The sequence below is a fragment of the Neodiprion fabricii genome, chromosome 1 (assembly GCF_021155785.1).
Source record: "Neodiprion fabricii isolate iyNeoFabr1 chromosome 1, iyNeoFabr1.1, whole genome shotgun sequence".
Lineage (NCBI taxonomy): Eukaryota > Metazoa > Arthropoda > Insecta > Hymenoptera > Diprionidae > Neodiprion > Neodiprion fabricii.
The window spans coordinates 35060751-35076143 of NC_060239.1; the positions used below are offsets into that span (position 1 = coordinate 35060751).

At 44.3% G+C, this 15393-nt stretch overlaps 1 protein-coding gene across 5 annotated transcripts in view; it reads right to left on the reverse strand.

Annotated features, from left to right (window-relative positions):
- LOC124177396 (sodium channel protein 60E-like) overlaps nt 1-15393 on the reverse strand; it is a 75662-nt gene that overhangs the window by 4414 nt on the left and 55855 nt on the right. For all 5 annotated transcript variants that reach the window (XM_046559728.1, XM_046559741.1, XM_046559747.1 and 2 more), the window contains 16 exons: nt 13173-13250; nt 12715-12856; nt 12361-12495; nt 10978-11192; nt 9032-9516; nt 8041-8129; nt 6336-7675; nt 5887-6202; nt 4990-5106; nt 4693-4854; nt 4099-4395; nt 2913-3067; nt 2224-2710; nt 1799-2118; nt 1360-1719; nt 135-509 (listed from right to left, as the gene is read on the reverse strand). In XM_046559728.1, coding sequence (XP_046415684.1) covers nt 135-509; nt 1360-1719; nt 1799-2118; nt 2224-2710; nt 2913-3067; nt 4099-4395; nt 4693-4854; nt 4990-5106; nt 5887-6202; nt 6336-7675; nt 8041-8129; nt 9032-9516; nt 10978-11192; nt 12361-12495; nt 12715-12856; nt 13173-13250 — 5073 coding nt within the window. The remainder of the gene's footprint in view (nt 1-134; nt 510-1359; nt 1720-1798; nt 2119-2223; nt 2711-2912; nt 3068-4098; nt 4396-4692; nt 4855-4989; nt 5107-5886; nt 6203-6335; nt 7676-8040; nt 8130-9031; nt 9517-10977; nt 11193-12360; nt 12496-12714; nt 12857-13172; nt 13251-15393) is intronic.

The window sequence follows — 15393 nt, forward strand, 5'->3', positions numbered from 1 at the left end:
TTATTGAAAAGAAAAAAAAATAATAAAAATAAAAATAAAAACAAATCACGGTAACGCTATACCTACGGATACGAGTGGAGAAAATTGTTCACCAGCCGGAGGTTGGACGTCGAGGATCGGGGGATGAGACTGACCTGACGGTGCCGTGGGAGTCGGATCCCGAGCTGGACGCTGCCGAGGGTTGCTCGGTGGTGGGCGAGGGGCGGGACACGGTCAGGGCAGGGGGCTGCAGGTCGTCGTGGGTCCCGGCGGCGCCGGAGAGTAGCAGCAGCGGTAAATTCGGGAATAACCAGGCAGAGGCGGTCCCGAGTTCGCTGAGATCGCTGGCGTCGCTGGCCCGAGAGGACTTGCGGCTGCTGGCCCGGCTGCCCCGGTGCACGTGCAGCAGGGCCGACAGCTTCCCGCCCCATCCACCCCCGCCCCTACCTTCGCTTCCTCCGCCGCCCGGACTCGAGGTTTGGGTCTGAGAGTCGACCTCGTGGGCGATGCGTTCTCGCTCCTTCTTCATCCTGCGGGGGGTTCGACACCACAGGGAGGAGTCAGTTTCGGTTTCACTTTTACAATTAGTGTTGATAGTTCGTTTTCACATTTTCATAGAATAGCGTCGGAATTGACCCGTCAACCCCGGATTTTTAGTTATATGATTATGGGGGTATTGTGGGGATGAATCCTGTTTAATCGTAGTTAGTATTTTACGCCAAACGGAGCTTGATGATGCAGTCAAAACGGCAGTCTGAATTAAAGAATAGTCGCGGCGTACGTGGCTGCGTTTTTGTTCATAGGGAATTTCTACCATCGGGAAATCGTATCTGAAGTCATTTTTCAGCTGCGATATAGCCCAAGTTTTGAGGAAACAACAAAATATTACATTTCTTGCATTTTCTTTGGAAACTGCTGTCGGTAGGTGAAATATGACTCGACGATCGCGTAGAGCGGAAAATTCTACATCGAATTATGTCCTCATCCGTCGGAAACTGAGTCGGGTTAACAAATTAAGAAGAAAAAAGGGAATTCTACTTATGGACGGCATCTGGGGAATTTTTGTGAAATAATTTCTTATTTCTCAATAATTAATCTTAATCCGATTCCGTTTCCGACGTATAAGGACGTAATTGGATATAGAATTGTCCGTTCTACACGTTGGTCGAGTCATTTTTCATTTATCGATAGCAGTTTATAAGGAAAACGCAAAAAACGACACATTTATGCAGCGCAAAAATGACTAGATTTGAGCTACCGAGGGTCGAAAACCCCTGTAAACAAAAATACTGCCATATACTACGAACATTTTTTATTCAGACCTATTTTGACTGGAACATTGAAAGATTTAGTATAAAATGTCGGAGAAACGACGGCTACCTGACGTATTCCCGGAATGTGTTTTGTATCAGCCTGGCCGCCTTGTCTTGGCGCTTCCAAATCCTGGTGGAAGACACAATCTCGAGTTCCTTCCTAGTCGGGAACTGTTTTTTGAACTTGACGTCCATCTGCTCCTGTAACTTTCTGAAATCCTCGGATTCCTCAACGTGTCCAAGAACGTGCTTGACGAGAGCATGTAGGATGTCCAGACAATGGATCTTGTTACCCTTCGCAATGGGAAGATTAAAGCTTACCAACGCAACAACGTTGGGCTTTGATATTCCCAGCGGCGGGTCAAGACTCGCGATAAAATCGCTCAGCTGCGAGAACCGGATGAACTGGGTCGCGTGCGGATCGTACCTGTGCGGGATGATAAAATTGAGGGTAAATCGATACGCGTCAAAAACAATCCTTCGAACCAACGTCCGTCATCACTCACTTTGACCACCTGATGTAAAACATCTCCAAGTCATCCTCGACTATCCCGATCTCCTCCTCCTGATGCGCTTGATTGAAATTCTCAAGTATTATCGCGATGTACATGTTTATCACGATCATGTAGCTAATGATGATGAACGAGGTGAAGTACGTTATCGCCAGGAGGGGATAACCGCAGTCGCCGTTTGACTGCCGGCTATTAGGCGTTGGATCGCAGTCCGGTGGTTGGACCATCAGAGACTCGAGGACGTCATTCCATCCAGCCGAAGTCATCAGTCGAAACAGCAGCTGCATGCTTCGTCCAAAAGTCTCGAAATTTACCTTTTATTGTGGGAAAGAAAAATTCGTGTAAACAGGAAGGAAAATCACTGACGTTGAATTCGCGTGTTGGACGTATCGTACAATGGAAACAAGGATAACACTCACCATGTCATCAAGAGCGCCCTGTTTCCTTACGTGACCAAAAACGGACATGCCGATGATCGCGTATATGAACGTGATCAGGGCCAGAAGGGCGCCGATGTTGAACAACGCCGGCAAACTGACGACCAACGCGAAAAGTAGCTTTCTTATTCCCTTGGCAGCTTTAATGAGCCTTAAGATCCTTCCGATTCTGAACACCCTCACGACTCGCAGGAGCGTCGGGGACACGGGAAAGTCCATCATGATATCTTCCATTAGAATGCCGAGAATCGAGGCCAACACTAACAAAAAGTCAAACAGGTTCCAGGGTACCGTGAAATAATGATATCGAAGCCCGATTATCTTAACGATAGCTTCGAGCCCGAAGACTGTTGTGAAAAATGCGTTCGATACTTCGAGGATGAAAAAGACGGCGTGCGGTTGGCTGTAGTGCTCGATTCCCATCGTCAGCATATTCAGAAATATCAATACGAAAATTGCTATTTCAAATCTGCAAAAGAAACAAATAAAAAAACGTGTCTTCAACGCTCTTCGCAACTACCTGTACGCCTATATACCACAAAAATTGATCCTCCTGTGTGTTTTGCGAATGGGTAGGTATTAGTGTCGCTGTTTTGTTTCGGTGTAGAGTTGGAGCGCTGGTAATTTGCCCCAGAAATGTGTAAGCAGTGTACAACAATGGTTGTAATTACCTTCTAGAGTTGGACAGGTCGTAGAACATGGCGAGAAATTGATTCATCGGTCGCTTAATCACTTTCTGCGGCTTTTTGCGGCCGAGCTTTTTCATGGCAGTGTAGTAGTGCTTCTGACTCTCGGTCAGAAACATTTCTAGCACTCCACCTTCGTACTGAAAAATGAAAAATGGGAAAATAATTTAATACGCCCTTCTCGAGCTGCCGCGCGTTGCGTTGCTTCTGCATACGGAGAAGACGTGTTTTTATGACCGTATTAAAGCTCCTCGTTAATCTTGATCTGTGTGTACAAGCACGCGGTTCTATCGTTCAACGTTCACCTTTGATGACCGCCCTTATCAAGAATCTCCGATTTCATCCTGTTACACCCCGTACACTTTAGAAACGTGAGATTTTTTCACACCCTTATATTGCTTAGAGTCCAGTTCACCTTGGTGAAATTTTTTTAAATACTTTACCTTTGCAGATGTCTGTGATTTGATATTTTGGCGGAAAAAAAAAATCCGGCAAGGACATTTGTCACGAATTTTCAAGCTTCTCTAATAAGCTCTGTAATTTTTCCAACAAATCTTATGATTTCTTTGCCTTTCTCAACGTCATTATCTTGTTCTCTACACATGTTTCTGAACAATTCTGCAAATTTTGTAAATTTTACGCAGATATTATTACTATCGTGAGTTTCCGTACGTTGAAAGCTGACCTATACTATGTTTCAAGACCTATTGAAGGTAGAGAAAAATTTACGAGAGATAGAAATTTTCAAGAAAGAAACCAGACAAAGATTAGAGAGAAACGTAGTGGTTTTCAAAAAACTGAATTTAACATTCCGGAAGGTTAATCTCACAGAATGCGGGACACATTTTGAAGGAAAAACAATATTCTTTCAGTGTAATTCTACAGAAAAATCGGTGAAAAAAATTTTAAGAGCAAAAATTGAGCAGTGCAACAGGTTGACTGACGTAAGCCTCACGAATTTTTCGATATCAGCGATTGTCACAGGCAAAGAAAAGAATCTTGGTAGGGACTCTCATTAAGAGACGTAACTTTGAATGATAAACCGGTGCTGTGGATGCCGTTTGATAGTGGCGAAACGTTAACAGAGAAAAGACGCAGTGAAGAAGTAAAGCCGACGGCCGTGAAGAGGAAGGTGCAGAGTGTTGGATCTCGTGTTTCCCGGCGGTCTCACCTTCTTTTTGAGCATGTTGAAGTTGTCTATAATAACTCCGATGAACAGATTGAGCGTGAAGAACGAACCGCATACGATAAAAATGACAAAATAAAGATACGCGTACAAATTTGCCTCCCTCTGAGGCTGGAGATCGACGCCTCGGGCGTCAACTGCGTCTTCCATCACTTCCATCCACCCTTCGAAGGTCGCGACTTGAAACAGAGCCAAGTAGGCGATGCCCACGTGGTCGAATGTGATCTTACTATTCTCCCAGGAATAGTTAAGATTGAGGCAGTCTTGTTTCGTATTTACTAACTGAAACCCAAATTCACAAATCATATCTGTTTTCTAATCGCTTACAAGATAAGTCTACCAGTTATTGACCCTGTCCCAATCCCTGACCTTTTTCGGTCGTATCCGTTCGATCGTTAATTCTGAGATTACCAGAAAATAAATCCGCAATGTCTAACCATCTAGCAACTGGTTTTAGTCGTCGAGAAATTCACAATTTGTGTCGTAAGTTTGTAATTTTGTAAAATAAAAGGATCAATAACCGGTCCAGTTACCTTAGTTTCACCGCAGGAGTGTAACATAAAAACATAACATACTCACCGATAAATTCTGCAGTAGCTCTCCGTTATCGTCGATGCACTTGAAGAATTTACCGCCAAAAAATTGCACCCCCATTATGGAGAAAATGAGCCAGAACACGAGACAGACGAGGAGCACGTTGAAAATACTAGGTATGGCGTACATCAACGCGTTCACTACGATCTGAGGGATGGAGAAGAGAACATGTCAGGCTTACAGATGAGCCGTTCAGAGCCCCGAGGTCTGATATTTTTCATCGATACGTCGGCACCGTGATACAGGTATATGTATAGGTATCCGGGCACAACAAACACGTACCCTCATGCCTTGCCATCTTGAGATTGCTCTCAACGGCCTGAGTGCCCTGAGAGTCCTCAGCGAGCGCAGCACTTTCAGATTCTCATTCTCCTCTATCAAAAGGCTAAAGATGGACACCTGTCAAAGGGTAAACTGTCATTGTACGTCCGTTAATACTGGCCTACGTCATCGAGCACAGCATCGCTTCATATGCACTCACAAATAAACATAACACCCTGTACGAAACATTCCTCGTAAATTAATCTGCAACGCAAGATCCACGAATGAACTTTCCGCGATATCTCGCTGGGAAAATCTCGCGTTTTTTTTTTTTTTTTTTTTTGTACGTGAATATCGATGATAGTTTACGCAATACCTAATTCTAATCTATTCTATTCTAATAAGTTCGAAAAATCAATGCTTTTGCGTCGAATGATAGAAATTTACGTTCGCAACTTGGCGAAAAACAGCAGCACGTAAAATTTTTCGAGCGAGTTATCTGGGTAGTAGTGAAATTGCAATGAAAGATATTCAACGCATGCGTAACGCAAAATTGAATGTAAAATAAGAACAGCGGTATGACAGTGATGACGCCTACGGATAAAACGTATATAACTCACGTACCTGGGTCCATGAGGCGACACATAAAACATAGAAAAAAACACGGAAACAACATTCAAAGAATTACCACACTCAACAATGCCATATAATATCCTAAACCGAACAGACTTAACCATGTGATCGTTAAGCAATATGTAAGACGTAACGGTATAAGATGATGAAAGATACACAGGTATAATGTGATGTAACAAATATGTACGTACAATTACTAGAAAAACGCATGCCACAGCGATATGCGGTTTTTAATTAAGAGGTTCTTCTCTTTCTTTTTGTCGAACGAAGGATTCCTTTACTTACGAAAACGATGATGAAATCCAATATTGTCCAGAAGCTTGTGAAGTATTTACAAAATCCAAGGGCGAGCCACTTCAAGAGCATCTCTATACTGAACAGAGCGCAGAATCCCAAATTCGTCCAGTAGAGTATCTTTTTCAAAAAGGGATTATCGTCAAGGTATATATCCTCGAAGCAGAGCGTTATGGAAGATGCGAATATCAGAACCAGGACCATCCATTCGAACGCTGGAGTGTCGACCACCGACAAAACTGCGGTACGAACTTTGACCCATTTTCTACCGAGGTCCGTGGCGATGCAACGATCGATACAGGAACATCTGTACAAACAATCAATCATCACCAACCACTTGTTTCGGACTCGGACCTCGTGGCGATAAAACCGCACGGCTGCGGCTTACGGTCGGGAACAACGGTCCTCGGTATTAAAACGAAGAAACCGGCGATACTTACTTCTGGTAACAGTGCTGGGGAAAACAATCCTGCGGTGTCTTTGGCTGTTTGTTTCTTCCAAAGCCGGGAAAGGATCCCATTCCGTCGACGTACCTTCCCTTGCTGTCCCTCCTTCCCCCGACCGTCAATTCGTCGACGTAGCTGACGAGAGCGTGCCAGGGTCTTTTCTCGGGTGGATCGTCCATTCTAATGGGTTCTTTCTCGGGCAGCATGGCGACTTCCTCGTCAGGTTTGCTCGAGTCCTTAAGGACCTCGAGCTCTATGCTTTCCTCGGGATTCGCCTTTTCTTCAATTTTTTTATTCTCTCTGACGGTCTCCTGGCTGCTCTGACTGTAGGTCGTTACCGTCGCTTGACGGTAGAGGGGGTCGTAGGTGAATACCGGCTGGTTAAGGCTCTCCTGGTAGGATCGGTTGTAGATGTTTTCCTTCGGCAGACTGAGCACCGTCTCCTGTATCGCGTACTTTTCCTTGTCTGATTTGTCCATAACCTCCCGAACGATTTGCTCGAGTCTTGTGTTCTTCTCGTTCTCGGAATTCTCCCTGCGGTATTTCTTCTTCCTAACGATCGATCTTATGCGATCGAACGATCTCGCGAGTTTCGAATCCTCCCCGACCTCCTCCTTCTTCTGCTTCAGCTCCTCGGAGTTAAAACTGTTGAGCAACAACGCCAAGAAGAGATTGAGGACCATGAAATTTCCCATCACCAACGCCGGGAGGAATATCGCGAAGCAGGTCTCGGGTCCCTCGTCCTTTTCCGCCCTCATGCAGTCCCAGAGGGGTTCGATCCACTCCCCGCACAGGATCCTGAATATCATCATGAACGAGTGAAAGAAGTCGTTGAAATTCCACCGCGGCACCGGGTCGGGGTAAAACTTGTCCAGGGTGTAGTCCTTGCTGAAGAGCTGCATGCCGATCACCGCGAATATGTATATCACGATGACGAGCACGAAGGTCAGGTTACCCAGGGCCCCGATGGTAGATATGATGATACTCAGCAGCACTTTCATCGTGGTCCAAGACTGCGCGAGCTTGAGTACCCTCAGCAACCGGAGGCCCCTTATCACGGAGAGTCCGTCGACCAGCTCGAAGGTCAGATCGATTAGAGAGGCCGAGACGATTATCAGGTCGAATATGTTCCAACCGTTGTTGAAGAAATCCTTGCTGAGAGCGAGCAGCTTGAGAAAACACTCGAACGTGAATATGCTGGTGAACACCTTGTTGCCGATGTTCAACGCCTGCCGGATGCTCTCGCTCATCCCGTGGTGCTCCATTGCGAGAAACCCGGTGTTCAAAACGATGCACAACGTGATGGTCAGCTCAAACAGCGGGTCTCTCACCACCTGACGATGAAATTACGTCGATGTCTGATTATCTCGCGTCAAGCGATCGCGGACGACGTTGGAGTTAATCGAAAAGCGATTTGACCGTAGGAACGTATCGCGTCTTGAGGGGTGAAAGAAATTGATGAAAAGACACGGAGGTGATCGGGATCGTCTAGAGACGGTGATACAACCTTCGATGGATGGGTGATAGAACGTGGAGAGCGAATAACTGTTCGAGAATACGTGAAATAAAAGGATACGAGTTATTGGCTGGTGGAGGGCGTGTGTATGGGTGGAGGACAAACGAACGGTTATGGACGAGTAGAATGAAATAGAGGAGAAGAAAGAGGGGGACGAACGGGGGTGAGTAACTTTATAGCTACCTTATAAAGGCAATTCTGAAACCTGAGCCACCCGTCGTAGTCGACACAGCACTGGATACACTTGTCGCAATTTCTATCTGGAAGATCATCTGCGAAACAGTCATAAAATTTCATTTATATTCGATTCGCAGCATTGAATTCATATAACATATTGCCAGCGACAGCTGGTGTACAATATTTTTTTATTTTTTTTTTTATCGAATCAGCGGTTCCTTCTCAAACCCTGAGTGAACTGGCGACAAAATTCATCGAACCCCAATCAGCCGAACCAATTGGAACGTCCGCGGTGGTAAAATCGACGGTTAGACGCGGCGCTCGGATTACTCGGCTTTACATCCAACGCTGCCGAACACATCCTAAAGTTCATCCAATCCGGTGCATGCGTCATTTGTCGGATGACAAGCGTTGTTCGTATCTACCGGAGCGCATCCGTGAAAGCTTTTATGTGAAACAAGCAATGCTCGCTCCGAAGCTTTGGTGAAATTAACCACGAAAGCAGCCATGCGGTACGTGCATAAAAGCAGCCTGTTACCGATTCAAGGGGATATTGTATTGTCCACGGATTTCATGCCAGTTAAGAACTCAGCATTTGAGGAGTGAGACCGAAGTTGATCGATTCGCTTGAATTTCATCACACCCAGAATTTGTCGTAATTGACGTGCGAATAAATTGTTAAAAATCGCAGATCCAAACGAAGAAAGTTCAGTTTTGATTTACTTGATAGTGAATTTTTTTTTTTTTTGTTCTTTTCTCAATCTCACGTCAAAAAATTACAGAACACACAATTCAATTAGCCTGCGATATGAAATTATAAAATTATACCACTGATACAACTTTTTAATTTGAAATTCCAGAGTCTCGAATTTTTCTTTCCATACGTTACAGAGATACCGTAAAAGTTTTTATTAAATTCAGTTTCACGGTCATTGGCCAATAATTGTCCGAGTATTTCTCCGAGCGATATTTCGACTTCTCCACTCCGTCAACTCACCTAAAACTACGATATGCGACAAGTAATCCGGGGGCAGAGTGTACATGTTGTGTTTCTTCGTTTTGATACCGTTGCACTTGAGGACCCGGATTTCCCGGTTCGTCGTCCTGACGGCGACGGTGACGGGAGGAGCGGCCGACGTTTGTCTCTCCTGCTGCTCGTTTACCTCCAGGCGACGCTGTTCGAGGGCGAGGCGTTCCTGCCGGTCGCCCCGATGCTCCCTCCGCTCGTGTTCCTCGGCGGAAGTGACGTCGTCGCCGTCGTGATCGCCCTCGTGATCGTCGACGACCCCGGAGTCGTCCAGGGACGACTGCTGGTTGCTGTTGCTGCTCGCCTGTCGCGAGTGCAACATTCCTCGGTGCGGCGCGAGCCGGTGGACTATCCCAGGGTCCACGGCTCGCGTCGCGGCGACGACCTGCAGCGGGAGATGAGACGGACGAACACTCGAGTGCCGAGGACTCGGACTCGGGCTCGGTGTCACTGACCTGACGGAAAAACGCCATTTGATGCGGTGTTCCAGGGGGACTTTTCAACCGAAGCTCGCGGGTAATTCGTTAGGGAAGGGTTACCGACGTTGAGAATGTTTTTTCAGAGACACGGTACTCGGAGAAAAATTTTTCTCAAGCCACACCCGGAAGCGTGACTCTTCGATCATGGGAAGTACTTTGGTTTCATTCGATTGGAAAAACTTATTTACTCGTTCCCCGTTAAAAAAAAATTTCATAACAGATTAATAGTAATTTTATTAAACTCAATAGGGGTTCAATGATTTTGTGAAATAACTTCGTACAACGGTGTCAAAGAATTGACGTTATGCGTGTGAAATTTTCATACTTTATGTAAATTAATCGATAAAGTTCTGTTTAATCTGATAAGATTGTTTATTGCAGCTAGCTTTGAGAAAGTATCAGATGTATGATATTTCTTTGCATTAAGTGAAGTTGTTTCATGTTAAATGAAAGTACTCAAATTACTTTGTAAAGCCGAAGAGTCACGGGCAGTGAATTGAAAAACAAAAAAATTTCGGCTGCGTTCGTGAAATTTTGGAAAATCAATCTTACAATCCACGATGACATTTTTTTAGTCAATTCAACATCCGTTATAGAAATTGATCAACCAACATTTCGCAATCTATAAAATAATATTCTAGTAGAGTTACAATGCGAATAATTTGAACGACCGTTTAATAAATAGAAAATAATTGAATTCAATCGCTTAGTTGAGCCGACTTAATCGAGTAAATGACATCACTTGCCACTCAGATTTTTTTGCCACGTGTTGTGCAAATCATCTGAAGCCCGCTCAACTTTAAACTCAACAAAATGGGGAAAATTTTGACCTGCAATTATGCCCCGACCTTGCGGGACGATTAAGAACGCTAAAAATTAGCATATTAAATTTTCGCCGAACAGAGCTCGGCACAGCTGTACGTGCGCAGTTTCGCTACCGCGGAATAGGATGGTGTGTATAATATACAATACATGTGTGCCTATAGCTAAGAGTGATATTTATGGAGGATATGTGTTGCGCGTTGGTTTGGAGAGAGTTAAACCGCGGAAACGGGTGCGAGCTATAGAAGCATGGAGCTGCTGCAGGGACGGATTCCGGTTTGCATTATAATTCATAAGCCCGCCTTAAATCATATTTGGCCCGTAAACTGAAACTTACTAATGAATTCGCGGTAGGTCTCAACTTTGAAAATCTACGAGTAAGCTCTAACTCCCAACTCTATTAACCCTGCATTCGAATCAATTATGCAGAACGGCAGTATGCATTTCTGCAACGTTAAACTTTGGCGGATAATAAACGAGCAAAAATCATGCGGCACTGAAAAAACAACATTTCCGCCCATTGCGGATGATTTTTTTTTTTTTTTTTTTTTTTTTTTTACACGTAAAAATGAAAGTTTTTATTCTCTGGGGCAAACAGAGAAAGCAATCACGAACCTGCTACGGGTGCCGCCGTTTTTTTCCTGACCAGCTGAACTCCGGCCGCGTTTTCTTCTACGGGTTTTCTTCCTCGTGTAGCTGCTCAGCAGAACACCTTTACGTGCGTCAATTTTCTTCTGTTTATCCTTGGTGAGGGTCTTGATGTTGATCTTTGTCGGGTCGAAACTAAACGTCGAGTCCTCACGGTGGTCGGTAAGATCCTTTCTCCGTTCCTGGGACGGAATAGAAGAGTATAACGACGATCCGAAATTCTGCTCATTAACGATGGACGATACGATAAAGCCTCGCCTAATTTCTCATCCAAACTTGCAGTTCGTATAACTTTGAATTTCCTTCCGAGCGGGATTATAATTACAATTTGCGACCATTATCGCAAACTTCTCAGCGAAATGGATCGGATCGGATAACTTATGCAGCGGGTCGCGGAGGAAAAGCAGAAACACGAGTGGCGAAATGGGTGGTTGAAGAAAATTGGGGAATACCAGAGAAAGCCCGAAAACCCGCTGACGTCGATGCTTCAGCCGATAGCTGCTGATTCGTTCACCAATTTCGTACACCTGTCGGTAAAACACGCGACCCGCGTTTCTACGCGTTAGATATTTTTTTCTCCTGCGAATTATTGCGTGTCCGCGCAGACGAAAAGTGGCAAAAGGGTTGTGACTACGAGGACTTAAAGCCTGCTAGCTGTACTTTCGCGAGAAGGACACTTTCCGGAGAAGATACAAGCCTGGTAAGCACGAAGACGTTGGATACACGTCGCTTCCAGATCCATACCTCGCATCGTTTTCCACCTGATGTCGAAAAATCGACGTCGACACCAGTTTTAGAAAACTTTTCTTTCCTTTAAAAATTATTCGTCCGATAATCCTGCAGTCACCGATACAGGCGAGGTTCAATTTCGGAAAACCCGAATCAGATCTATTATCATCGGTGTGATGATTTTTTCATCGTACCTAGCTAGCTTCGTTTCAATGTAAAACAGCGATCGGTGTAAACTAATTCCTATTTTCTCCTACTTATCGAACTTTGACACATTGTAATTTAAATTTCCACAGCAACGTATTTTCGCCCTTTAAAATGTCAACCCTTCCATCTTCCGCGGCTTTGAGCAGCAGTTTTGACACATCGATTAACCGCAATTTCATCTATATCTGCAGGTCGCATCAAGCGCATGGGAGATTCTACTTTGAATCGATGAAAAATTTCGCGATTCACAGAGATCTGGTAACAGTGTGTCAGTGTGTCATTGTAATTGTCGTTTTAATCGTAGATTAATTTCATCTCGGGTAATTCACACGACCTTGGGATTACAGGGCGAAACATATGTCTATAAATATCCATTCAATGTTATTACGATGATGTTTTAATGCCAGCACTCACCTCGTTCGTGATTTCGGCTTCCTCTTCGTAGCTCAACGCCACGACGGCAAGCATCAGGTTGATGAGGTAAAACGAACCGAAGAACACGACCACCGTGAAGAACGAGACGCTGATAGGTCCGCACGCCGACAATACCTGTTTTTATTTGTGTTCATGTTTTGCTTTTTTATTTCAATCCATTCCCAAAACGTATTTATAGATTTCAAACCAAGCGATAAATGAAAATATTATATGCATACAATTTGTATGTATCGTGACTTACGGACATGTAACATGAAAATTCACTCCTTCAACCAACACGTAAATCAGCTTTTCAATGTATCAATTCGGTCTATTCTATCATTGATATCAAACCTTGTTATAGACATCCTCCCAGTAGTCGAGAGTTATCAGTTGAAAGGTGGTGAGCATCGACCACAGAAAGTTGTCAAAATTCGTATATCCATGATTAGGATTTGGGCCGACGCACAGGCACGTGTAGCTCTCGTTGCAGTGTCTAAAATTACAACGTTAAAATAATTTGCTACCACTTCCTGATAGCGGAAAAAAGTCGTGAAAAGAAATTGTAGAGGAGAAAAAACCATCTCTTGAAAATTATTATCACAGAAGGTGGGTAATTTTTCTTTCCGGCTTGTTCGAGACTCGGCTCTCTTACACCTAATCCATCAACTTACGAGGGCATCGCCTCGCGGTGCGTCAGAGCTCGAGGAGAGTGGCGCATCAATTTATACAGTTAGTACATACAAGTATGTAGTATAATGTGTATATAGGGAGAAAGTTTGACTCGAGGACTAATTAAATCTAAAGCTAACCTGGCACCAGTTACGTTGCCGCAAATGATGGGCTCTTCGGCTTCATTGAAGGCCCAATTGGACGAGTTCCAGTTCCACCTGTTGGCGATAGAAGAAGAAGCTCTTTAGTTCTTGCCGAAGAGCTGCGAAGCCAAGGGTTAATATTATTTGCGACACTTCAGTCGGTCGGGGTCTAGCGGTTTTTTTATTCTTATTCCTTTTCTTTTTCTTATGCGCGATACTGAATTGCTTATTGTTCGAATACACCCGGAAATTCGTACAATATTATCCAGTATATCACAGTTGTGTACTTTTGGTCAAATCTAAGTTATCAACTACCCTCAGAACTTGTCGAGTTTACCTTTTTGTCGCCCGATTCGTTTCGTTCAAGAATATTATAGGCGGCAACCGCTACAAGTTTACTTTCAAATTGGAGTTCACAGAGTTTCAAGAGTGAATAATTCATGACCGAGCAGAAAGTGTAAGAGGAGAAAAAACTGCGCTCTATCACAGGTCGTTGAATCTTTCTCGATCCACGATACAAAACTTTGAGGATGTAAGAGTGACCTTGACAGCTCGGGAAGAATATGCTTTAGATTGCTAAAAGAATCTGTCACGTAAATTCAACACCCCATGTTTGAAGCAGATAGCGAGACTGCGAACGCGTGGGGAAAAAAATGCATTTCTCGCATGCTGTCAACGCGATCGAAATCAATTTGACAGCAAGCCGGAGAATCGATTGTTCAAAAAATTATTGCACGAAATTTCAGAGTGTCTACTCCGTATCGTTCGCGAGATTAACGTCCGTATAAATATGCCTAGAGAGTGGAGGAGTCAATTTGCGAAAGACGCCGTAGTCGTCGTCCTGCATTTACGACAGCTCGCGCGAATTTTACTGTCATAAAAAGTAATGGATAAGCGGTGGGACTGGGATAATATCGTGTAACGTGTCTCGGCACGAGGGATCAGAGTCTAGGCGATAAACTTCCTTGTTTAAGCGCGAAGAAGTGGGGCTGCTCTGTAAAGTGTAAGAAAATTACGGGCCATAAGATACGAATGATCGGATACCACCAATTGCCAAAGTGGTGAACATTTCACTCCTGCATCAGCTGCGGTGTCACGAAACCGCGGGGTGTAAAATCCGGAAATTCGTATTTGTATCGATAAATTGAATCGTCGGAGTGTGAGAATAAAATCGCGATAAACAAATCGTTTGATTAACGATACTGTTCCCGGGCTGCAGGTGGAATTGGCTTATTGCACGACGGTTTTTGGACGGCCAACTCGACTGGTCATAACAGACGTTGACGCGTTGTTTGATTAATTGCGGACAACCGGTGGAGGGCGCTTTTGAACGGATAATCGCGTGACCGTTGTACGAACAACGCCGGCACTAGACAAGGCCTAAAAGACCTATCTCGCAAGCTTCGTACCGGAGCGCCGAATAATTATTGCCCCAGGAATTTATCGCACCCTCGGTTTTCGTCCGGACAGGCACGCGCTTGTTTCTCTTGGATTGTATTATTATACAGACATTTCATCCACTCTATACCCATTTGGCACGACGAATCTATGGCTAAACTAATCGTGCGTGGGTATAAATTATCACGCGAAATGTATGTAAATTAAGATCGAATGGACAAAAATTTGGAATATTTTTAGGAACCGAAAAGGTTTGTATGTAATACGGCTCCTCCAGATTTTTGTGGCGTAATTATTATTCTTGTCTTAAACAGTCCCACTGGTAATTGAAAAATTCTAATTAATTTGAAGTAATTTCCACTTCACCTGATGATGTAATAGAGTGCCAAACAAGCGAAGAATAGAAGAATTCGCTGAATACAAAATATCGTTGAAAAATTATCGACGAAAATAACATAATCTACAACAAAGCTTTGGGGAAAAAAGCTTTAGCCTCCAAGTTCAAACGGGGTATGCCTCGTTCTTAATTGGGCTTTTCAGTGTCTGCAGGAATGAAAGTCGAGCTAGGGCGGAAATTCTGATGAATTCGTATTAGCAACGGAAGTGCCCGAGCGTCACGACGTGATATCCGGTCGAGGCGTTGCGAGAAGAAGGGCGGGTAAAGAAAGAAGCCGGTATATTGTAAATTATTCATCACCCTGCCTAGGTTCAACCGTCAACAAGTTTAAGGGGCATTATCTGAGGCTCAATTTTAAGGAAGATTCATCGAGGCCCGGGTGTTGAGACCTGATAAATGATCAAGTCGAGTCGCGGGCTGCCA